Here is a 25720-nt window from a genome sequence, read left to right as displayed (position 1 = left end):
CTAGGAGTTGAAAGACCAAAAACGTAAGCAAAGATCAATCTAATGAATGCTTGAATCATTGAAAATCCATTTGAAACTTCATTAGAGATTCTACGCAAAAAGAGAACTACACCAAATGTAAAATCATCTCAACATTAGTAAAATCAATACAGAGCCTCTTTAACTAAGTTGCCAGTAATGTAAAAATATTAGTTAAGGGAAGCACTCTAACAGTTGAATCAAATGATGTCATTTCCAACTGGTTTCATGGTAGTAAAAACAATAAAGGCAATATGATTGAACCGATCATTTTGACCCCTAAGGAAGGGTAATCCCTAAGGGAAGTACATTAAGCCATAAAAACAAAGCCATGTCTTATTATTAATCATTCACAGTCAAGCATACAAGTTAGAAACTAGAAAACCATAACCATACAATGACACATAACCATAGGCTAGAAGACAGTAGTGAAATCATTCCCAAGCAAGGAAAGGTGAAACTAACTAATAGAAGGTGGTTTATGTGCAAGTTCCTTGGGTCTTTATTATGGTTTATAGTATGGCTTCTAGATATGATACCAAGAGTGATCGCGAGGATACAAGACTAGAGGTATCTTTGGGCTAGTTTATTGAGCAAATGACATAGGACTGTGGTTTGATGACTTTTTACATCGAGGGTGGAAACAAGCTTACCAATAGTGAGGTTGCATGTGGTTAGGAAGAGGATAGATTGAAGGAGGAAACTGTGAAGAGTATGATAGAAACAGTAAAGGTTCCACCTCTATTTTCATTGAGACTATAGAGACCTCAGAGGGAAGTATTCCCTACATGGTTAGCTAGAGATGTTGCATCCTACATAAAATTTGATAGCAGGACCCAAGTGATGCTACGGTTAGAGAGATTCAGAGACTATGTCTAGAGAGAGCTATTAAGCTCGAGAGTATCTACACATTTGACATCAGCTGGCAGAGGCTATATCATTTTTGGATCCCAGTAGGCACACATTTGATTTCCCTTAGAATGAGATGTCTCCCACCTTAGAGGGCGTCTTCCATATTATGGTTTTACCCATTGATGGAGCTATGATTGAGACTAGTCACTTTGATGAGTTGAAGGTAGAGGAGACAGACAAGGAGAGTAGAGACATAGATTACTTGGTGGGGACTAGAGAGGGTGTATAGAAAGGGTACTCAAATATTAGATTGACAGTGATAGAGAGTAATGCAAAGCCATTACTAAGGTAATTAGTGGTAAGTGCAGTAGTAGTATCTACAACTTCCCATCACGGTAACATAATAAAGGCAAATATTATTAGCAAGATATGAAGAGTAGTAGATGATGGCATCAGGTTGTGCTATGGACGTCTTTATTTTGCACCGGTCTACCATGACTTAGATGAGATCATTCGACGAGGGAATGTGCCATTAGCTAGATCCTCTTTTATGTAGGTATGGTTATAGGACCATATCAAACTAAGGTACAGCTTGATTGAGCCAGGGATGCCCATGATACTAAGGTACATGGGTAAGAGAGCACCTACTAAATGGCCATAGATATGGAGACTATGGAGTGGAATAAATATCATATGGAGAGGACCTCTCCCACCATGAAGGTCATATACAAAGGGAGATGCATCTCAGGATACTAACATTTTTTATGGTAGACATAGATATATGAGAGAGTATCATCCTGCCTAGTGAGTACATCTATAGTGGGGAGACGTTCCTATAACTCCTAGCCTAGATCTAGTGAGATTTCATATTCCATGATGATATAGAGTTCAGAAGACATATCTATAGTGGGGCTTCATCGGTATGTTGATTCGAGGTGGGATGATATAATGAGTTAGCATGGTGGCCATAAATTTAAGATCCCTAGGGAGGGAGGTACAGGTATTCTGATAGGAGGGATTAGTAAGGCCACATGGGCAGAGATTGGGGGTATATTGGATAGCATTTATGTAGAGGAGTTGAGCAAGGTAAACATTAGGATATCTCGAGGTGATGCTAAATAGTGCATGATGATAGAGATTTATATAGCAGACCCAAGAAGGAGAGATTATAAACCAGGTAAGACTCTAACCCTAAACATAAACAGACATCAATACTATACATTGGGATGAATATAGTAACCAATTGTATTGTTATGCAGAGGGTCTTCATGACTAAAGGATTCACTTGGATAGTGCTAGGACTAGAAGCGAGATTGTAGTACTATAAGCATAGGTGGTAGCTTTACAATCCTAGGTAGATAGTTTGTTGGCTGATAGACAGGCTAGCATAGGACCGAGTGATCCTGCGTAGATGGTAGTAGTGACTGCATATAAAGATGTACATATAAATATGTTACAGGCTGATTTAGCACGGAGATATGAGAGGATTTTGGCCTTTTATATAGTATTAATCTCAAATCAGTAGTTTATACAAGCACTACAGATGTAGACTGGAGAGTATAGACGTGGTAGTAGTGGCTTTCTGTCTGGCTGACTTGCTCGCTACGGCTCTCTATCTTATATATCTATATATCTATATCTATATATATATATATATATATATATATATATATATATATATATATATCACTCTTGATAACGAAGGTCAGACTATCTATCAGCACCCGACTCTTAATCACGATAAGAAAAAAGGAAACAAGCAACCTACTCGCATCGATGCCAAGTAATTGAATTCCCTCCCCACTACACCTCTTTATATCCAGGTCTTAGGGTTGAGGGTAGCATTCCAATGTACGAAGGTTGGATATTCAAATCTTCGCCCGAGATTTCGTAAGGATCACATTTTGTCGATCGAGTTCCTAGGCCCAACCCCCAGTAATTATGAGTGAGTGATTGGTCCACACCACGCTATGCCCTCTGATTATTTAGACCTTATCAATGTGCATATAAAGTCTCCCTTCCCCTTCTTGGTGAGTGAGCTTATCCTTGGTAGCTAAGGAAATGGAACTATATATGAAACCACTAGATCCGAGCAAGGTATAAATCTATAATTGTATCCTTAACCGCAACCGGATTCGGAACTGGTTAAGTGGACTTTGGGACTCGATCTAGCTCATATGCCACTATAGGATCTACATAATATGGACCTTCAATCAGTGGAACGGCATATCAAACTGCGACTAAAGTATCTAAAACTAGTATGGGCTTTTTATCTACCTTTACCTGGAACTTTATCTGCTTCATGTTATGCCCTAGGTGGTGGTGGTGCTCCTTCATACAGCCTTGGGTTCTTTTAGATCTTCCCTCCACCCCAACAGCTCTTGGCAGCAATTGTAGATCTAGTTCTTTGGCTCAATCCCCCCCCAGACTAATAATCTTCAGCAACAGTAGTTCAGATCTTGTTCTCTGGAGTGCGCCCTCCCACCTTCCTGTCGAGCATTCTGAAGTTCCATCGGCTATAACTCCCCCCAGTGGCTCGGTAAACTATGCTTTCGGGATGGACTAGATTAGCCAGTTGCCTCCACCCCGATAGAGGATGAAGGCTAGGATGTTCTATCCTTACATACATTATATCAGCCTTCAAACCAAACCTCATCATGGATTGTTTGTTCAACTAGCTCCGCGGGTCCACCCTGTACACCACCTCCAACGGCATCTAGCTCCTCCCGGCCATAGCTTTCAGTGGCATCTAGCTTAAGACTCCCACCCGTCGACCAAGAACAACTGCAAGTTTCTTAGAAAGGGAGGCGCCCACCTGACTCTATAGGCTTTACGGGTAATCTTCCTCGTGTAGCTTGGATGTACACCTACACACAGAAAATATACAGATGCATGGTCAGTAGTAGAAGGATGGACTATCCTAGTCCAGAACCAAAGGGAGAAGGAAAGACCCGCACCCTAGTAAACGATGGTGAGGTGAGGTGGAGTGGATGAATACACATGTGAATGTAGTGATATACATAATGAACATGTCCAACACCATATATAGTATATACAACATGCATGGAATAGATTGAAATGTAATGATGTGAGATGACCCCAACAAGACCTAGTGGAAGTGAACCACATGAGGTGAGCTCAAATAAGTAAAGTAAGAGTCTAAAAGAAGACCCAACCTACTACAAGCACTCAAGCGTAGTACTTATGCAGGGGCATTGCATTTACTAGGTACAACAAGGTTTCACCCTCCAGCGTTGCAAGACTAAAGGCCTATGAGCCAAAATAAATAATGATAACATATGGGCCAATCCAGTTCACCTCGAATTTGCCTTGGGTGACATAATCACTGACAACTCTGAAATTCTGCCTAAGTTCTAAGTGGAGATGGGGAGGCAGAGATTACCCATCTCCTACCTGATAATATTCACTACCATGTCTCCCACTATAAATTGACAAGGCTACACCTTATGATTATATGCCCTAGCTACATGCCTAGGAGAAATTTGCACGTGCTTTAAGGCTCTGTAGTGCTTCTCATCCAGAGTCTCCAAATCTACCTTAAGAGCATCAACACGCTGCTCCTCATGAATGACATAATACAAAGTGACATGAAGCGAAGGGACTAAGAAGGGAAGCATAACCTTTGAGCCATATACTAGCAAAAAAGGTCTAGCACCTGTGGGTAACCTAAATGATGTGCAGTAAGCTCAAAGTGTAAGATAGAGCTGCGTATGTTAATCTTTGCCAAACGTGATAATAGTGCACTTGAGGATAACAAGCAAGGTATTATTAGTAGCTTCGACTTCCCCATTACCCTTGGATAGTAAGGAGTAGACATTAATACCCTACTTCGATTAGAGTCTCCCTACAAACTTATACTTAATACCCTACTTCGATCAGAGTCTCCCTACCTCAATTTACCTCAATTGGGTGCCATTACCAGTCACAAGCGTTTGTGTAACCCCAAACCAGAAGAGAATCTAATTAATAAGAAAGTGTGCAATAGCTCTACCTGTGATATGGGTAAGAAACATGGCTTCTACCCATTTAGTGAAGCAATCCATGGCTATAATGATTCACTTATGACCATTAGATGAAGTAGGGGTAACCAATGAACTTGGAGCTTCTCCTACTTCTGTAACAGGTAGGGATGGATGACGGACATAACATAAGAATGTATGTCTCTCCCTAGGTGCATGTAAGGGTATTGGCATCTGACCCATATGCTTCAGTGACTTAATAAACGACTTAATAAAGGGTCGGATAAACTAAGATTGGTAGATCAGGCAGTGGGTAAACAATTGGATAACTAGTGGCATCAACTGGATATCTATGCTCTCTCTACCTGGCTTTTTATTCTCTGAAACTGGGTAATCGGCACCTGCTCCTTTCTTTGCCCCCTCCGCCTCAGGATCTTCTGCCTTTACCTTCAAGGGAAAGGAACCATTTGGATTTCTACATGGGATAAAAATGAATGAAGCCATTGGTGTGGCTCAGGAAGGAATGCATTCCATTAAAACTTAGAGGATGCAGGGCATGGTCATGAAGTTAGATCTTTCCAAGGCTTTTGACAGATCCAATTGGCTTTATTTGAGACTACTACCTATTAAGAGTGGTTTTTTCGTAAACTAGTGAATTGGATAATGGGATGTTTTTTCTGTGTCTTTTGCAGTTCTAATCAATGGTTCAGCCTCAGAGTTCTTTAGGTCATCAAGATGGGCAAGGATGCCCATTTTCTCCATTATTGTGTCTTCTTATTGCTGAAGGTCTAAGCAAATCAATCTCAGAGGCCAAAAGAACTGGTACCTTGGGTTGTCTAAAGTTAAGCATAACATTCTTCTTTACCCATCTATTGTTCATAGATGATGTGCTATTGTTTTTTGATGGCTCCAGAAGGGATTTAATAGAGCTAAAGGAGATTTTGGACCAGTACAATATGGCTTCAGGACATGGAAATAAACTTGCAAAAGTCATCAATAGTGTTCAATGAAATGGAGGAGAAGCAGGTAATAAGGACTCTATAGATCTTTCCATTCCAGAAAGTGGCCTTGTCCTTTCCCTCTAAAATACTTACCTTCATTAGGCTATGGGTTGGTATGTATCAATGTCCAGAAATAAAATCTATTAATGGTGGGTTAGCTAATATTGACTTGACTGGTATAGGCCTTCTTCCCTCTACTATCCCTTAGATAAAGACAAGCGGTGACCTCTAGCATGGCGGCAAGCACCCAACCCTAGAATTTCATTCTTTTTGCTATTTATGCTCAAGGTTGTGACCTGCACTAACCAATACAAGGTTTGCAACCCCACACTTCTACGCTTCCTTATCTTCATGGTCTTTCCAAGAGCATGGCCCACGCCTAAAGAGGACACCAAGAAGGCTTACTCACCACTCTTTATCGATGGCTTGTACCGCCCTCAAGGAAGGCAAAAGAAAACATATAAGCTAGCCCAATTCTATGATAGCCCGCATTATAGGCCGGCGACTGCTCCGAGATTCATGCTCCGAAGGGTGTTAGACAATGAAGCTAGGTGTCATGTCTAGGCAAGCGAGGGTAGCAGGAGGTGAGGGTCACTTGGCCTTTCGGTGGAGGTGACCCGCTTTCCCGTTTAAGCCGCTTGCCAAGGCTTGGTTCTATTCGTTGAACTGAGTTGGTTGGTCGGGGGGTATAAGGTATCCCCTTCATAGATGTGATTATGCTTTTCATTATTTGATGAGAATGGCTGAGGAATAAATTTTGTAGTGGGGCCAAAGAAAGTAAGTAATTGAGACGACGGTTTGCTTCATTTGTTTCAGTTCAACTCCGGACGTTTCTTTTATTCGGTGGGAGGTTTCAAATTTTGATTGTCACACTTATTAGGAGGGCATAAGGGTCAGTGTAGACGAGAATTGAGGTAAATTGTAAATGAGAGTACTCGAAGATTTCGCTCTAGATCAGACCGATCACCCCAGTATCCCGCCCGTAATTAGCTTTGAACCCGTAATTAAGCGAGGTAGCTCTGACCCATTAATACTTGATAATGGGAGTAGTTTGGGTATAAGAGTCGAGATTTTCTATCGAGATAGAGAAAAGCTATGTTCCATCAAAAAGTTATGTTATCACTTTCCATCAATGAATCATAAATAGGAGTCTTAGCGCCTCTACTAGCTCTTCTACTGGTTGGGACTAATTCTATCGAACTGACGAGTTGGCAAGACCACGCTTAGAACCAGGAAGGAAGGCCAGTCTCTTTTGAACAAAGGCCCTATCTTCTAACTCTTGGAAGGCTAGGTTTATCGAGTTTTCAAAGCTTATCCTTATCACGTTTCATTGTTGCCTCGACTCATGAGATCTTAGTATACGTTCCACTAGACAGATCCATCAGGGCCAGGAAAAGGATAAGGATAAGGACAAAGTTAAGGCCAAGGAGAAGAAGAGCACAACACCATAGAAATGATCGCACGCATTAGATTAGAAGGGAGGGTTGGTTGATCGGGACTTGACTGGCTGGGATAGCATTCAACGGCAACATGAAAATGAGAATAGCACCTAAGCTCCAAACACAAATATGAGCAAGCAAACCTAATTGCACTTTCACTAGCTATTAAGATAGCGGTTGAAGAAGCACTCCCAACAGTTGTTTCATCCGTTAAGGCAAATCCAGGTGCAGATACAGATCCTGTTGGAAATCCGGAGTCTCTAGATCCAGACGGAGATCCATAGCTATTCATTGGTGAATCAAGGGGGTAACATGTCCATGGTACATCCCTCAAGTGGTAGGTGGCAAATGAAATGGTAATTGAACGGAGTGGTGATCAGGGGAATCATCCAGACCACATGTCATGGTACAAGGGTAGCTATAATAAAGGAAGCCCACACATGTGTATATGAGCGTAGGAGGGAGTAAATCGTGGTACATGAGTTACCCCGGCCTTTGTTTTTCCACCATTCTTCATATGTCTTTTGCCTTTGAATGATTTTTCTTCATAACTACTCAGGGCTCTAGGGGATGAGAGCATGATGTGTAATGTATAGCAGTGGATACCCCCTCAAGGTGGAGCATTTTATTGCCCACCAAGGGTTGGGACAATTATGGGTTTCTTAATGATGGATGGGGTTCATCTAGGGCCCATAGGAACCAGGGTGATGGCCAAGGATAAGGGGTAGAGCTTATGTTCAAATTTTGCCCACGTGCTAAATTTGTATGTCCCGACCATCTTTTGAATTTTGTGGTACATTTCCTGTCGAGAGTGGCCAAATTATGCTTTTCCTTTTCTTTTTAACTGCATCAACCTCTGGCAGTCAACACTGGTCAAACCAGAGATTAGATCACCTCAATTTTTGTGCCAAAAATTGTGGCCTGCCTAAGAGAGGCAGCCACACCCAATCCGCACTTCTGGAAGGTCAACGCTGGTCAAAGAGATGACCTTCTGCCCTAGCGTCCTTTCTATGTCTTCCTTGCCCTAGGACGCCTTCCTTTCAGCCACACGTGTGAGAGAGAGAGGCTCCTTTTATGCGTAGGAGAGAGAGAGAGAGAGAGAGAGAGAAGATGAGTGAATTGAATTGTCCAAATGAGGAGAATGTTTCTTGTATTTATATGCAAACGTTGAGGTTGAATAAACATGACTGTTGGGCTTTTGAGCCTACATAAGTTTGTTGGCTGACCTTGACAATTTGTCCATAATCAAAATAAATTCATATCTCCAAAAATACTTATCGGAATCGGATGATCTTTAAATCAATCCTACACCTCTCAATGAGAGGAATTTAGGAAAAATATCAGAAGCCATAAATAAGGTTATCCACATGGAGTTTAGCCCTAGTTGCCAATTTTAACAGTGAATGTATGTAACAACCTAGGTAAGCCTATTATTTTAGAGATGAATTTCATCCTACAAGGTTTTTCGTCTCACTGATTCATTAGTGTTTCTAAACACGGATGATCGGCAAAGTTTTTCCCTCCAACCTCACCCCAAAGCTAGGGTGGAATTTATTGTCAAAGTCTTAGGTGAGTCCTAACGTTTTAGTTGGGTCTTATGTCAAAAAGATTTGGATATAATTTAAGGTACTTGGCTAAATTATTTTATTACAAATCACTTGGTCTACTAGATCATATTTTGGTAAACAGTTCTTCTATACAGAGGTGTTTAGAAACTAGCTTATTTTATTGTTTTGGACTTTTTGGTCCTCATACTTTGTTGTGCAGATGCACTATTTTGTAAACATAACTATTTGGTCATATTATTATTGACAGTGACTAGATAACCTATTTCATTCCATAAGTCAATGGTCTACTTTCTATTATATGGCTTAAAAGTTTGTATGTTTGTTTGTGTCTGCTAGTCTAGATTCTACATGGTTGATGCTCAAATGATTAATCATTAATGTACCATAGATGCCATTTCTACATTCATTAATGTACAAATATGCATGTTTAATATATTCTGCAACTAATTTGGCACCGTGCACGTCTATTTTTAATATAAATGCAATATAATGTGTGTGTGATAGATGCTCCTGCTCCCTAAAATGCTCTTGCTCCACTCCATCCTCTAGCAACTATCTTGTGATGTCCTAATGTTCAAATCCTTGATGGTTTTTTGCCACTGCCAATGTTTTCATCAGTGATTTCTATCTTTTGCCTCATTTTTTTAAGTTTATTGTGGTGGACATTATAGTGGGCAGTGAAGTTTATAATGCTGAATAGGGTTTATTTCATGTGTGTGTGTATATATATATAAAGCCATGGTGCCAACAGGAAGGCCATAAGTCACAGCTTCAAATCCAGCCAAGTTCCTGAAAGTTACCAGACATTATTGCTGCTTGCAGATGAGCTGCCCTCCATCCACATATTTCAGGGAGGAGGGGAATATGAGGATCCCACAATGATTTCCTTGATAAAGATTTATATCTGAGCCATACTTTGTTGTGCAGATGCACTATTTTGTAAACATAACTATTTGGTCATATTATTATTGACAGTGGCTAGATAACCTATTTCATTCCATAAGTCAATGGTCTACTTTCTATTATATGGCTTAAAAGTTTGTATGTTTGTTTGTGTCTGCTAGTCTAGATTCTACATGGTTGATGCTCAAATGATTAATCATTAATGTACCATAGATGCCATTTCTACATTCATTAATGTACAAATATGCATGTTTAATATATTCTGCAACTAATTTGGCACCGTGCACGTCTATTTTTAATATAAATGCAATATAATGTGTGTGTGATAGATGCTCCTGCTCCCTAAAATGCTCTTGCTCCACTCCATCCTCTAGCAACTATCTTGTGATGTCCTAATGTTCAAATCCTTGATGGTTTTTTGCCACTGCCAATGTTTTCATCAGTGATTTCTATCTTTTGCCTCATTTTTTTAAGTTTATTGTGGTGGACATTATAGTGGGCAGTGAAGTTTATAATGCTGAATAGGGTTTATTTCATGTGTGTGTGTATATATATATAAAGCCATGGTGCCAACAGGAAGGCCATAAGTCACAGCTTCAAATCCAGCCAAGTTCCTGAAAGTTACCAGACATTATTGCTGCTTGCAGATGAGCTGCCCTCCATCCACATATTTCAGGGAGGAGGGGAATATGAGGATCCCACAATGATTTCCTTGATAAAGATTTATATCTGAGCCATACTTTGTTGTGCAGATGCACTATTTTGTAAACATAACTATTTGGTCATATTATTATTGACAGTGGCTAGATAACCTATTTCATTCCATAAGTCAATGGTCTACTTTCTATTATATGGCTTAAAAGTTTGTATGTTTGTTTGTGTCTGCTAGTCTAGATTCTACATGGTTGATGCTCAAATGATTAATCATTAATGTACCATAGATGCCATTTCTACATTCATTAATGTACAAATATGCATGTTTAATATATTCTGCAACTAATTTGGCACCGTGCACGTCTATTTTTAATATAAATGCAATATAATGTGTGTGTGATAGATGCTCCTGCTCCCTAAAATGCTCTTGCTCCACTCCATCCTCTAGCAACTATCTTGTGATGTCCTAATGTTCAAATCCTTGATGGTTTTTTGCCACTGCCAATGTTTTCATCAGTGATTTCTATCTTTTGCCTCATTTTTTTAAGTTTATTGTGGTGGACATTATAGTGGGCAGTGAAGTTTATAATGCTGAATAGGGTTTATTTCATGTGTGTGTGTATATATATATAAAGCCATGGTGCCAACAGGAAGGCCATAAGTCACAGCTTCAAATCCAGCCAAGTTCCTGAAAGTTACCAGACATTATTGCTGCTTGCAGATGAGCTGCCCTCCATCCACATATTTCAGGGAGGAGGGGAATATGAGGATCCCACAATGATTTCCTTGATAAAGATTTATATCTCAGATTTTCAACAACTTTAGATGCTTCTTTTTTGGCATAGTGTTACACAGCTTCACTATATTCATCTATTTATTTTTTATTTTTTTACTATGGTTTTCTTTTCCTTTTTTCTCTTTCGCTTTTATTTTGGTGGAGAGTGGAGGGGCAAGCCCATTGGTTTTTTCCAACTTTTGCAAGGCACTCTAATCTTTTTCATTGTTTTAGACCTATAATACAATATTTTCATCCTTGCTTGAAGCCACTAGTTCACACATTTCCTATAGGATTTAAACACTGGATACTGCATTTACTTTATAGCTGAAAATGAGTTAATGATAATAGAGAAAGCTTTTTCACTATATTCATCTCTTTATTTTTTATTTTTTTACTATGTTTTTCTTTTTAGTTTTTCCAACTTTTGCAAGGCACTCTAATTGTTTTCATTGTTTTAGACCTATTATACAAGATTTTCATCCTTCTTTGATGCCATTAGCGTTCCACACAATTCCTATAGGATTTAAACACTAGTTAATGCATTTACTTTATAGCTGAAAATGAATTCATGAAAATAGAGAAAGCTCTTGCCTTTGCAAAAGCCTTTGATGAATATTGGAATTTGGCATCCATACTAGACATCTATAATGGTGATAGGAAATTTAAAGATTGGATCTATTTGAGCTATTTCTGAATCAATTAGTGCTTACATTATATTTGCCACCTTTCTGTATAGAAGAATAACTACAATCTCAGACTCTGACAAAGACAATGCCAAAATGGAGGCAGGAAACCATCTTGCTCTTGTGTCTTCGACACCATCCCAAGGGGAATGGCGCAGGGTAGAGAAAAAGAAAGGGCGGAAAGCTTAGCTTCCCCCATCATGTATTTTTATCTTGTTTTCTTTCTGCTTATCTCTTGCCTATCAATTGGTCACTGACCGGATGATGCAGTTTCTAGCCAGTACAACATGTAATTTTGTTATTTATTAATCAAAATTACGCATTTTTCTCTGGAAAAAGAAGAATAACTACAACAAGACTCTTAAAAGCAAAAAATAATTAGAAAGTTAGTAGCTACCATTTAATATACAGCATCCAACATTTTCCACAATATGATACAGATTCAACTATTCAGTCCTTGAAGTTTAATCTTTTCCAAAAAACCAACATTGATGGAATGTGGAGATAGAAATTGCAGAAAATGTTCTGAAATCATTGTTTTTTTTTCTATTTTTAGAATTGATGCTTAAATACAACTATTTAACACTAATTAGACAACAATTGACAATAACCTTTTGAACTCTGGAAAACCAAATATATTGCACACCATGAATTCCTTCCGTGGAAAAATCAAAATTAAGAAATAGTGAAACTGACGACACAAACCTGATATAGAGTCCAGTGCTAACAAGTCATAATCAGAAACAACTCCAACCTGTAACACCATAACAGCATGGAACACTGATGGATATGCTTTTTGAAATAACTACAAAAAAATAATGTCTGCATATGCTTTATAAAATTGAAATTAAGAAGAACATAATAGAACAAGGAAATAGAATCAGAATTAAATTAGAGGTATCATCTCTAGATTCTGATGCTGATGAGAAACTTTGTTCAGATCAAGATATGATGGTAGCCGAACACATAATGATTCAAATAGGCATTTCAGAAGTAGATGCGTTCTATGTGATCTAATAAGAAATAAATCTGAGAAAAGGAAAAACCTCAAACTCACAAGGAATGGACCTAGAATATGTCTAGAGCCTCAAACATACATGCTCTAGTGAAGAGATTTTCTTGATTGAGCCAGCCATGTCTCCATGTGCATCTTAGATAAGTGCACAGTGAATGACCTTCCTGTGCAATTGCTTGCCAGTTATGGGGCTGATGTCTTAACCTCATTCTAAAACCATACAGATAGGACTATCATGATTTGTAAGCATAATATATCAAGGAGAATGATGTCTCCAAAATAAAGTAGAGGGTATGCACCTTGCTGCACAAAATGAGTATACTCATAACTGTAATACCAAAAAATAGATGGTGTGCCAGAGCACATCCTGGTAAAGTCAAAACTACATCACATGCAAAAAATTAAGAAAACTTGGGTAGTTTGCAATCCCTTTATTTGTGCTATTAGGATTGGAATGCAACAAAACATCACTGGAAAGGCTGTTTCTAAAAGAAAGAAAAGGTCTTGATCCCTGATGCAAGCAGGAGCTATCTTATAACTGGACAATCAAAAAGAGTGTGCCAGAGAACACATAAAGTGCATTAAAAGTAACACAGGAAAAAAAGAAAGCAAAATTTGTTAATTTGGCAGCTTAGGGACAAATTCCCTCCATTGAAGAGCCTTTATCATCCAGAGAAGCCCCATCTAGCGCTTGGAAGAATTTAATTTGGTCAAGGAATAATATTATTTTTAAGGTGAAACCCACATGTGTACAAAAGTACAGATCGGCCTAAAAGACAAATTGGGTCTCCTCCACCACATATAAATACGCATCATCAACACATCACAACTTCTCTCTCTTGATTGGTTTGGTTCATACAGGTCTGAAACATGGAGGTCCGAGCTCACACATGCCAAAAGGAAGGAGGCCTTTTTTGTTTTCTGCGTTGAATTTCTGATTGGGACAGTTTGACTAGCCTTCGACCAGTGCTGACTTAGCATATTTTGACTTGGTTTGACTGAATTTGGATCAGTTCTTGGAGGCCAAGTTGACTGCTCCTTTGACCGAGTTTTTTTGGGCACTTTGAACCACGTTGACTGCAGGTCTGCACCTAGGATTTCTGCAGGTCAAAAGTTGACTTTGAATTTGTATGGGCTGAAGTTTGACTGTTTCGACTGCCTCTGACTGATCATGGAAGGCCGAATTTAATGCTTCTTTGACCGAGTTATTTGGGGGACTGTTGACCGTTGACTAATTGGAGCTGCTGCTACTGCTGTTGACTTTGACCAGACTTGCAAATTTGACTTGTTGACCAGACTAAAGATTTGACTCATCTCTCATTGGATATTGGTTGGTTGATTTTTGGATAGTCAAAGGTTTGACTTTGACTCATTGTTGATGAATTGGAACATTGTATCTCTCTGCTAAACATTTGATGACAATCTAATAGAAGAAGAATTTTGAAAGGGTTTTCCCCCTTGTGGGGTTTTTCCCTGGTCTTTGACCAAATCTTGTGTCTCTCTTGTTCTTGTTTTGGCTGTTTTCATTTGCATTTGGATTACTGTTCTATCTACAATTACTTACTGTCATTGGAAGATTGAATTTATTGGATAAAAGTGATTGCTAATTAAAGAAGAATTGTTGTAAGTGATTGTGCTAAGCATAGAACACTGGAAAATTAACATGGTATTAGAGTTGAGTTGAAGACAAGAGACAAAAGCAATCACCTTTGAAGGAATCTATTTGGAAGAAGCTACTTGGTCAAGATGTCTACCTCGTACTTCAAGGATGCAGAGAAGCTGAATGACTCATATAATTTTGTTGCTTGGAAGATCAAGTTAGAAGTGACATTGGATGAAAATGATGTTTTGGAATATGTGGAAGGAAAGGTACTTAAGCCTCCAAAAAATGTCTCTGTTGCTACCAAGGCCAAGAATAAGAAAGGTGAGATCAAAGCCAAGACATTCATTACAACCATTAGCAACAATGACAACTTCCAGACATTGGATGAACTGGTTGGCAAGTGTACTCGAGAAGAAACTAGGATGATCTCTAGAGGGAGGATTCAAAAGCATGAAGAAAGAGAGCCCTCTACATTTGTTACTCGAGACAAGAAGAGGAAAGGAAGAGGAGATCCATCTAATTCAAGAAAGCCTGCTCCAGCATCTAGAGACTCTAATAGAAGATCAAGAAGAGACAGGGATATGTCAAAAGTTGAATGCTATAATTGTCACAAGTATGGTCACTATGCTGAAGACTGTTTGGGAAAGTGAAGAGCTCCAAGGTCCAACTACAACAAAAATCATGGCTTCAACAACAAGAGGTTCAATGACAGAGGAAGAAGAGATGATTTCAATGATAGAAGAAGAAGAGATGCTCCTGATGATCAAGATGAAGGTCATTGTCCTCAAAAGAGATCAAGAAACTCAAGGAATGGAAATAATGCAGCTGCTACTCAATTTGAATATATTCTTATTTATGCACTTTCTAGTTCCTCTCCTCCGGATTCGTTTGATGGTTGGTAGATAGTGGGGCCTCTAAACACTTCTCTAGGTATCGTGAAGTCCTCTCAAACCTGGTTGAGAGGGAGACTAATTTGAAGATCATTCTTGGGGACAACTCTACTTATCATGTTAAGGGTTTTGGTTTTGTTACATTTCATTTGGATTATGGAGAAATCATATATCTTCATGACATTATGTATGTACCGAGATTGAGGAACAACCTTGTATCTATATCTGCCTTGGAAGACAAAGGGATGAGAGTTGCTTTCATTAGAGTAAAGGTCCTCACCTGGCCTATCGAATCTCACATGAGAGACCCATTCACCTTGGGATCAAGAATTGAAGGACTCTATAGAGTCAATGGAAGACGGATGCGAGCAATGCTACATAATAACAATCATCCAAGTGAGCTACGGCACCGAAGATTTGTTCATCTTCACTATTAAGCCCAACCTAAAGTAAGGAGGATGGTTTCTTGAATGCCCGAGGTTCAAGTTAATCATGATGCAATATGCCCAAGGTGTGCCAGTGGAAAGAAGTCGAGAGGACCATTCCCTTCTTGCAAGAGCAGGACCAGTGATATTCTACAACTCATACATTCTTATCTATGTGGACGCATGCTGCTAAAATTTCTTAGTGACTTATCTACATTATATAATCTTTGTGGATGACAGTTGGGAAATCTATAGGGCAATAGTTAGGATGATTTCTCTTTCTTGATAATTGCTTGTGATGTCTTTTTACTTTTTCTTAATTGTTAAATTCTTCACTTATTATTATCTTTGCATATCATCAAACAGCTACTAAAACAAGAAGAACAATAGTACACAAGAACACAAAATGTAGGTTGCAATCCAAGGCCAAAATCTCTCCACTTTGAGAAGAAAACCTGCAAATCTCTTCTCTTCTTATAGATTCTTCAATTGACGAATTCCAAGTCCTCTAGACCAAGACCAATACCGTCCAAGACCAAGTCCAACCCTTCTAGATGATGTTCTTCCTTTGTTCAAGTTAAACCCATTCAAATCTCTTCCAGCGGCACAACTTCGACCCCCAACATCACAATTTCGACCTCTACTGCAGGTCTAAAATTTTCAGCCCTCCTAGCGATAGTTGTTGCCACACGTGTGAGCTTATTCTGGCCTCCCAAGGCTTCTCCAAACCTTTGCTTGGCTTTCTCCTTCTTCTAGTGCTTGAGGATGACCTAATGTGGCCTTCACTAACCTCCTTTCTCTTCTTTCTTCAAGATCAAACCTGCAAAAGAAAAACCCTAGTCCAGTAGCAGAAACTGTAGCCTTCCTTTGCACGGGTGAGAGAGAAATAGCCCAGAAACACTTCTTCTTCATCCTTCTCCTTCTTTGTTGCCTTCTCTTTCTTCCTTCTTCACTTGAATGAGTGAGTGATGAATGACTTCCGAGGAGTTAGAGTTCCCTCCTTTATATAGGCTTCTAAAGGTGGACGTGGCTCCTCAAAATAGGCCGACTTCCCAGCGGTTAAGCCGACTTGGTCTTGAAGGGTATTTTGACACTTTCAATGACAAAAATAATTTCCTTTACAAGTTACAATGTGTCTAATGCAGTCTTCAACTTATGACAATGACTCTTTTGACTTCTTGACCTAGGACAAACCCTAGAAGCACTCAATTGGTGCTTGACCTCTAAAATAAAAGATCTTGAGCATGAAACCCATGCTCCAAAAATAATAATATTAATTTTATTTTATTTCATAATATACAAGAATCAAAAGTACATTACATATTTATGAAGACCGAACCTAGTTACACATTTTTCAACGCTCCCTCTTAAATTCATAAATGCTACATGGATATTCTCAATATGAAGAGATCTCATAAGAAGAGTCGGATTGGTAACCCATCTGTTTAGCATCATAACAACCAGCATTGTCATATAGCAAGGCCTTGACTAACAACTCTATCTCTCCACAAGATAAGAGCGCAATGTTGGCGAGACCAATGATTTATAGACACCATCATCATTATCTATCAAGGCACATACCCCACCCGAGTGTTCACAGAGTATGTCCTTCCTTGGACTATTCTTATCTTAGATAGCTAGTCCTCAAAGAATATCGGTCCTCAACTACTCTTATCTTGGATGCCCTACCACATCCTCAAAGAGTATCAGATGCCAGATGCTTACCCAATCCTCCATTCTGTCTTCCCAAGTGAAGACAAGAATGATGTGCCTATCTCTCCCTTTCAACCAAGGAGGATATATCAACCAAACCAAGCTTGTCTCTCAAATACACAAGCTTCTTATTAGGAAGAGATTTTTCCAATATGTCAGCTCCCTGCTCATCAGTGGAGATATACTGTAGTTGTAGCACACCATCTTGTACTAGCTTCTAAATGTAGTGATACTTGTTGTTTATATGCTTTGTCTTTCCATGAAACACTGGGTCTTCAGACAATCTTATACAACTGGTGTTATCACAATGTATCATTGTAGGGTCCATTGGTCCTTCGAATAAGTCGAATGGCGACTTCCTCAACCAGACAAATTCTCTGCTCACTCCACAAGCTGCAATATATTCATCCTCAACACTACTCAAAGCAACTGTATCTTGCTTTTTGCTCATCCATGAGATCATGGAGGATCCCAAACTAAAAAATCCTCTTGTAGTGCTCCTTCCATCCTGCTCACTGCCTCCCCAATCAGAATCTATATATCCAATCAAGTGGACATCATTCCTCCTATCATATTTTAGGCAGTAGTGGATTGTTCCTTGCAGATATCTTAGTATGTGCTTAGCTATTATCCAATGATAATGCTTCGGCTCCACTTGGAACTGACTAAGAATATTCACTGCAAAACATGTCTAACTGAGTATTCACCAAGTACATCAGTGAGCCAATCAATTGTCTATACCTAGTAGGATCCACTAGGCTAGATTCGAAACTCCTTAGTCTCTTCAAGTTTGTGATCATCGAGGTTGTCATTGGTTTGCAATCCATCATGTCAAACCTCTTCAACATCTCAATCACATACTTCCCTTGACCTAGGTAGATCTCATCAGGTCCCTGCCAAACTTCTGGTCCCAAATAATAGTGCATCCGCCCAAGATCCTTCACATCAAATTCTGTTGCTAGTTGCTTCTTGCATTCTCCAATTCGACCTTCCACACCTATCAAGGGAAGATCGTCCACATACAGAAGAATGATTACAAGCTCACCTTTTACAACCTTGAAATAAAGGCTCGGATTAGCAGAACTTTTTGTGAAGCCCAATCTTTGAAGGTATGCATCCATCCTTGCATACCATGCCCTTAGTGCCTACTTAAGGCCATATAAGGCCTTCTTCAACTTGCAAACACATGCCTCTCTATCTTTGACTTCAAATCCCAAGGGTTGCTCTATAAAGACTTCCTCATCAATTGTGCCTTTCAAGAATGCAGTCTTAACATCCATTTGATGTATATTCCATCCCATCAATGTTGCCAAAGAGACCAATGATCAAATAGTTGTATACCTTGTTGTTGGAGCAAATGTCTCTTCATAATCGATGCCTTCTTGTTGAGAGAAGCCCTTAGCCACAAATCTTGCCTTATACTTATCAATGCTTCCATATGCCACATGTTTAATTTTGTACAGCCACTTGGAAGTTACCACAAACTTGTCTTCAAGCCTAGGTATGATCTCCCATACCCCATTCTTCATTATCAATTGGTATTCTTCGTTCATAGCATCTTTCCATTCTTGATGATTGACAGCTTCCTCAAAAGTGGATGGTTCTGCTTCTATTAACTTTGTCATATATGTTGCGTACCCTGAATATCTTTTGGGCTTCTTACTTTCTCTAAATGTGCCTTTAGCTGCTCCATGACCCTCTACATCTAATAGGGTGGATTTCAACCAATTATGTCTCTTTCTAGTCTCAGGGATTACCATAGGTTGTATAGGTTCACTGTTATATTCATCTTCATGATTTGATTCTTCTTCCTCCCTAGCAACTTCCTCTTCAAATACTAGAAGTTCTTCATCATCAAAGTCCATAGGGAGATCTTTTGATTTCTTGAATGCAATACTTTCGTCAAATATCACATCTCGATTGACTTCTATTCGGTGTCCTTTTATGTAGATCCTATAGGCCTTTGAAGAATTATTGTAGCCAACAAATGTTCCCTTCATGCCTAATGGATCCAACTTCTTTCTCTTGTCCTTTGGTATATGAATATAAACAGGACAACCAAAAATTTGGAGATGATCTACATTTGGTTTCTTCCCAGTGAATACTTCTTCAAGAGTCAAGTTATCTAGTGACCTATGGGGACTTCGATTTTGTATGTATACAGTTGTCTTTGTTGCTTCACCCCACAAGAATTTCAGCAAATCTTGATCATGTAGCATTGCTTTCACACTTTCTTCAATGGATCAATTCTTTCGTTCTGCAACTCCATTTTGCTCGGGATTATATGGGACTATCAACTCCCTCTTAATCCCAGACTCCTTACAGAAGGCTATAAGTTCTTTTGAAGTATATTCTCCTCCATTATCAGATCTCAATATCTTGATTCTCCTTTCTGTAAGGTTCTCTACTTCAGCTTTGAATTCTTGAAATTTGGTAAAGACTTCATCCTTGGATTTCATTAAGTAAACCCAAGTTTTCCTGGAGTGGTCATCTATAAATGTGACATAATATAGATGACCTCCAAGTGACTTTGGAGTCATAGGACCACAAACATTGGAATGAATAAGATCCAAGATTTCTTTTGACCTTGAAGCACTGCTTCCAAATGGTCTCTTGGTGTTCTTACCCAATGCACATCCCTTGCAAACTCCTTCATGATCTTCTTTCAGTTCAAGGATGCCATTTACTATGGTATTTAGGGTTGGTAAGATTTTGTAGTGGAGATGACCAAATCTTCTATGCCAAAGTTCACATGGGCTAACTTCAATGTGAACCAAAGCTTGAGCACAGGGAGTTATCAATCTATAGAGTCTTCCTTCACGAATCCCAATCATTCTAGCATCTTCTATGCTTGAGTTTTTACCCCATACTACAACCTTTCCATCAATGAATGCAACTCAATCACCCTTGTCTTCTAAGCATGAAATGGAAAGTAAATTCTTGTGCAAACCTGGAACAAATAAGATATTGTTGAGATGAATGTTTCCTCCATTTTCCAGCTCAATCGAAGTTGATCCAATTCCTCTCACAGGGTAGCTTTTATTATCACCAAGTTCTACGGAGTAAGAGGACTTCCCTTTTGATAATGTCTTCAATTGCTTATGTTGACCAGTCATATGCCTTGATGCTCCACTATCGATCACCCAAATATTCTCATCTTGAAATGTGTCAGTGAGTGTTGAGAATAATCCTTCATCCTTTGTAGATGTCTTGGTCACTTCCTTCTTAGAAGAAAATAGGAGATCCCATACTTCTTTGATTCCCTTCTTGAGTTGACTTGCCACCTTCATACACTTCTTTAGGAACTTCTTCAGTGTAGTAGAGATCTTCATTATGCCCTTAGCCAACCTTAGCTTTGATACCATGTTGAGAAATCTATAGGGCAATAGTTAGGATGATTTCTCTTTTCTTGATAACTGCTTGTGATGTCTTTTTACTTTTTCTTACTTATTAGCTTCTTCACTTATTATTATGTTTGTATATCATCAAACAACTACCAAAACAAGAAGAACAATAGTACACAAGAACACAGAATGTAGGCTACAAGCCAGGGCCAAAACCTCTCCACTTGAGAGGAAAACCCGCAAATCTCTTCTCTTCTTATAGATTCTTCAATTGACGAATTCCAAGACCTCTAGACCAAGACCAATACCCTCCAAGACCAAGTCCAACCCTTCTGGATGATGTGCTTCCTTTGTTCAAATCAAACCCAGTCAAATCTCTTCCAGCAGCACAACTTCGACCCCCGGCTTCAGAATTTCAGCCTCTACTGCAGGTCTGACATTTTCGGTCCTCCCAACAGTAGTTGTTGCCACACGAGTGAGCTTATTCTGACCTCCCAAGGTTTCTCCAGACCTTCGCTTGAGTTTCTCCTTCTTCTGGTGCTTGAGGATGACCTAATGTGACCTTCGTTGACCTCCTTTCTCTTCTTTCTTCAAGATGTGTTGAAGACAGTGTAACTAGGTTCAGTCTTCATAAATGGAATTTTGATCTTTGTACTTGTAAAATAAAAGAATTATTATTTTTGTAAATTGTAAAAATGAGTTTCTTGCTCATTGCATAGGTCAAGCACATGTTTGAGTGCTTCTAGGAAAGTCAAAGAGTCAACGTAATTATTGAAGACCCATGTGGGCATGTTACACTATGTAAATCTATGTATTAGAATCAAAGAATGACCTCCAAGAAAAGTCATAAGCCTCCTCCATATGTCGGCCTCAACAAAAAGAAGTAATTTGGAATTTAAAGGACAAGTCGGCCTCAATTGATCAAGTCGGCCCCAATTGATCAAGTCGGCCCAATAGGAGGGAGAGACTCCTATATAGAGGGCCATTCGACCTCACCATAGAAGTATCAAGTGATATCTGAAATCAGCGAAGAGGAGAGGGTTAAAAGAAGTGCAAAAAGGCAAGAAAAGGGTCTCTATTTCAGAGAGCAAGGAGAAGCATCCTAGCCAAAGTTGGGGGACTGATCTAGAGACAAATTTTTGTCACACGTGCGAAGAGGAAGGGTTCATTTTGCTGCCATATCAGATCAGCCATCACAGTGATAAGAAGACTCGGTTGAGCTAGTGAAAGGTCACTAATTAGGCCTCCTCATCAAGCAAAGGAAGAGACACTTAAAGCAAAGGAAAAAGGACAAGTAAAGCTTCAATTCGTGAAGATATCCTCCCACACGTGCAAAGGAAAGAGACCAAACTGCAGCCATCTCAGATCTGTAACTACAGTAAGGAAGAGAGCTTGGATGAGTCAAGAATAAGGTCTTCTCCACAATCAAAGAAGGCTCCACCTCAAGCGAAGAACAATAAGGAAGAGTGTTTCTCCTAGGGTATGCATAACTAGGGTTACTGCAGCAAATCTATCACTTGAAGGAGGACGAAGAAGAAGGTCAAGGTTTAATAGGAGGAGTTGATGTCGGTTCAAAAGGAAAGGCTTGACTTGTGCTTAGAGGATCTTCTTGTCAAGGGTCTAGGGTTTGGCATTTGTCAATTGAAGCCTCAATAAGATAAATTCGCAGAAGGATTGTCCTCTCTAGGAGAGAGAGGTTTTGCCCTAGCTGAGAGCCAACATCTTGTGTTCTTTTGTTTTGGTAACTGTTTGATGAAGTAAGAGAACTCACACTAATAATAATAAGAGAAGATTGTGCTAATAAGAAAAGTAGAAAGTACTTCACAAATAGTTATCATCGTTAGAAGAATCTCTCCATAACCTTGATGCCCTAGATTCTTCAACAAGATCGCACCTGCAGAAGAAAAACCCTAGCCCAGCAACAGAAACCCTAGCCTTCCTTCGTATGTGTGAGAGAAATAGCCCAAAAATACTTCTTCTTCGTCCTTCTCCTTCTACACTGCCTTCGTTTTCTTCCTTCTTCACTTGAATGAGTGAGTGATGAATGTCTTCCAAGGAGGTTGAGTTCCCTCCTTTATATAGGCTTCTAAAGGTGGATATGGCTCCTCAAAATAGGTTGACTTCTTAGTTGCTAGGTCGTCTTGGTCTTGAAGTTTATTTTTGTTGAAAAGAGTAACTAGGTTTAGTTTTCTTAATGACATGTGTAATTGTAATTTTATGTAATTAATGAAAAGAAGAAAAATAAAATTATTGTAATGCTTGTCTCATGGGTTTCATGAGCAAGGAATTTTATTTTAGTGATGGCTCCCATTGTGAGCCTTTACGATGTGTCATCTAGTCATAAAAGTCAATTTGAGTCTATGTCATGCATGAAGGACCCTTCTTGGGCATGTTACATTTTGTATGAGTCATTAGATAAGGTTGAAAGCCCTCCAAGACAAGCACAAGAAATCTTCCTTCAAGTCGGCTCAAAGAAAGATAATAATACCTCTCCAAATGACACGTCGTCCCAGCTTGCAATCATGTCAGCTTATTATGATGGAAAACAACAATAAATATGGCAGTTCGAATTCCATTTCAGAGAAGTAATTCGGCCAAGGTCTGAAGTTTGCAAGTAATGCGAAGGTGATTAAGAAGGAAGCCTAAACATCAGTGAATGGAGAAGGAAGTAGAGCGAAGTTCTAAGCTTCAGTTTTTGGGTCTGTTTTAACTTTTAGGGTGGTCTTGTTGTCACGCGAAGAAAGAGGAGATCATCTACTGTAGTAAGGCCGAGACCCAAGGTAACACGATTGAGATAAGTTCAAGTCTTAAGGAATGTTGAGTCAAGCTAGATGGAGACTCCATCACAAGCGAAGTAAATCAAGGCATAAGAAAATATTTTATGTACAAGTTAGGATTTCTGAATTAGGATTACAAACCTAATTCTAGGAGGTCGAAGGTTTGAAGCAGAAGGAGGTCGAAGTGGAAGTGGAAGAGGAGTCAAGACAAAGGAAGGAGTACAAGGTTGACTATCATCAAGGGAACTTGTGTCTTGGTCTTGGAGTGGCAAATAGGTCAAGGGTCTTGGTCTTGGTATTTGTCAATTGGAATCTCTATAAGAAGAAGAATGTGTTCGAGCTTTCCTCTCAAAAGTGAGAGGCTTTGGCTCTCGCTGATAGCCTATATTCTGTGTCTCTTGTCTCTTTATGGTTTATGCATTGGTAGTTGTTTGATGAAAAAGAACACTAATAATCTAAGTAAAGGAAGATCCTAATCCAAGAAAGTAAAATTAAAAAAACATTCACAAGCAGCTATTAATCAAAGAGAAATCACTTAATCTTTATGCCCTAGATTTTTTCAACATGGTATTACAGTTAAGGTGACAAAGTCAAGGAAGGGCATCATATCAAGGGACACTCAAGGATCAAATCTCGAGGAAGGCATCAAAGCAAAGATCATCTTTAAGATAAGATCTGCAAGATTTTTTAGACATGGTATTACAACTAAGGCGACAAAGTCAAGGAAGGGCATCATATCAAGGGACACTCAAGGATCAAATCTCGAGAAAGGCATCAAAGCAAAGATCATCTTTAAGATAAGATCTACAAAGGAAGCATTATAACCCTAGATCAAAGAAGGAGTCTACAAAGAAGTTTTGGGATCATCACCAAAAAAAGAAGGCCAAGTTGAAGAGATCTACGAATCAAGGTCCTTACCATTGAAGACATCACCAAGAAGTCATCATTGATCTTCATGAAAGGATCCAAAGAGACCCCACTCTCTGTGGGATCAAGGATCACTCTTGCAGAAAACTACCTTCATCAAGGAGAATTTTCTACTCTTTATATCATCATCAACATCAAGGAATCAGCAAGGAGAAGGAGTCTTCTATCAAGTAAGTATCTGAATCTGTCAAAATGTCTTTTTGCAAGGAAAGCAACAAATTGGTTGGGGCTTCAAACTATCTTGCATGGAAGAAAACGACAGATTTGAATCTCATTGAAAATGACGTTATGGAACATGTCAAAGGATCTATCACTAAACCAAAAAAAAAAGATGCTCAAGCTCTTGTAGAGTATATGAAAGGGGAAGTTAGGGCTCAAAGGATTCTCATAGAATCTATCTAGGATACCCTCATCCCATATGTATCCAAATTCAGAAGAAATCTATGACAAACTGGTAGAGTTGTATTCCATAAGCATTGTTGGAGAAGTCATCTCATTAAGGCAAGAACTCTACACGCTAAAGATGTCAAGAGAAGATGGAATACCTGTTGGAAATACTAAGAGGGGGGGTGAATCAGTATTCCTTAGCAATTAGCACTTTTAAATCTTTTCAAAGCATTAGTTAATCTTCAATTATTATTAATGTTTATGCAGTAATAACAGTAAATAAAAGAACACAGTAGGCACAAGAATTTTAGGTGGAAAACCCCATCAGGGTCAAAAACCACTGAACGATTTTCCAATAAATTCTTTAATCTTCAACCCCAATTGAAATGAAAGCAACAACTTCCTAGAATTCTAGAAAAGCATTCTTCTCCAGCTCCCATTGGAAGGACGCCCTAATGCCCTGGTTTCTTTAGTATTCAACCGAATGGATGCCCCAACATCCTAGACCAACCTACCACCCTGAAATGTTCACAAGCTCCAACCTGTAGGCGACTTCATGCACCAGCCTAGCACCTCCCTGCCACCCAATAATGACTGAAATGAGACAAGAGTGTGGATTCCCGTACTAGGGACAACGATCCATGATACAATATGATTTACAATGATTTTGACCGAACACCCAATCACACTATGACCTGCAACCCAACCATGACATCATCCCAACAAAGAGTCAAAGACTCCTATACCTCCCAATAATGCATTT

General features: G+C 39.2%; 1 protein-coding gene across 2 annotated transcripts in view; it reads right to left on the bottom strand.

Annotated features, from left to right (window-relative positions):
• The window catches only part of LOC149206315 (CBS domain-containing protein CBSX1, chloroplastic-like), a 331558-nt gene that overhangs the window by 170051 nt on the left and 135787 nt on the right, over positions 1-25720 (bottom strand). For both annotated transcript variants that reach the window (XM_089395409.1, XM_089395408.1), the window contains exon 4: positions 12582-12630. In XM_089395409.1, the coding sequence (XP_089251535.1) occupies positions 12582-12630 (49 nt within the window). The remainder of the gene's footprint in view (positions 1-12581; positions 12631-25720) is intronic.

This window comes from Pinus tabuliformis, chromosome 1_2, assembly GCF_031772625.1.
Source record: "Pinus tabuliformis cultivar Carrire ecotype Pingquan chromosome 1_2, CPIR1, whole genome shotgun sequence".
NCBI lineage: Eukaryota > Viridiplantae > Streptophyta > Pinopsida > Pinales > Pinaceae > Pinus > Pinus tabuliformis.
The sequence above is the reverse complement of the archived record's forward strand: the minus strand, read 5'-3'. Positions and strand labels throughout refer to the sequence as shown.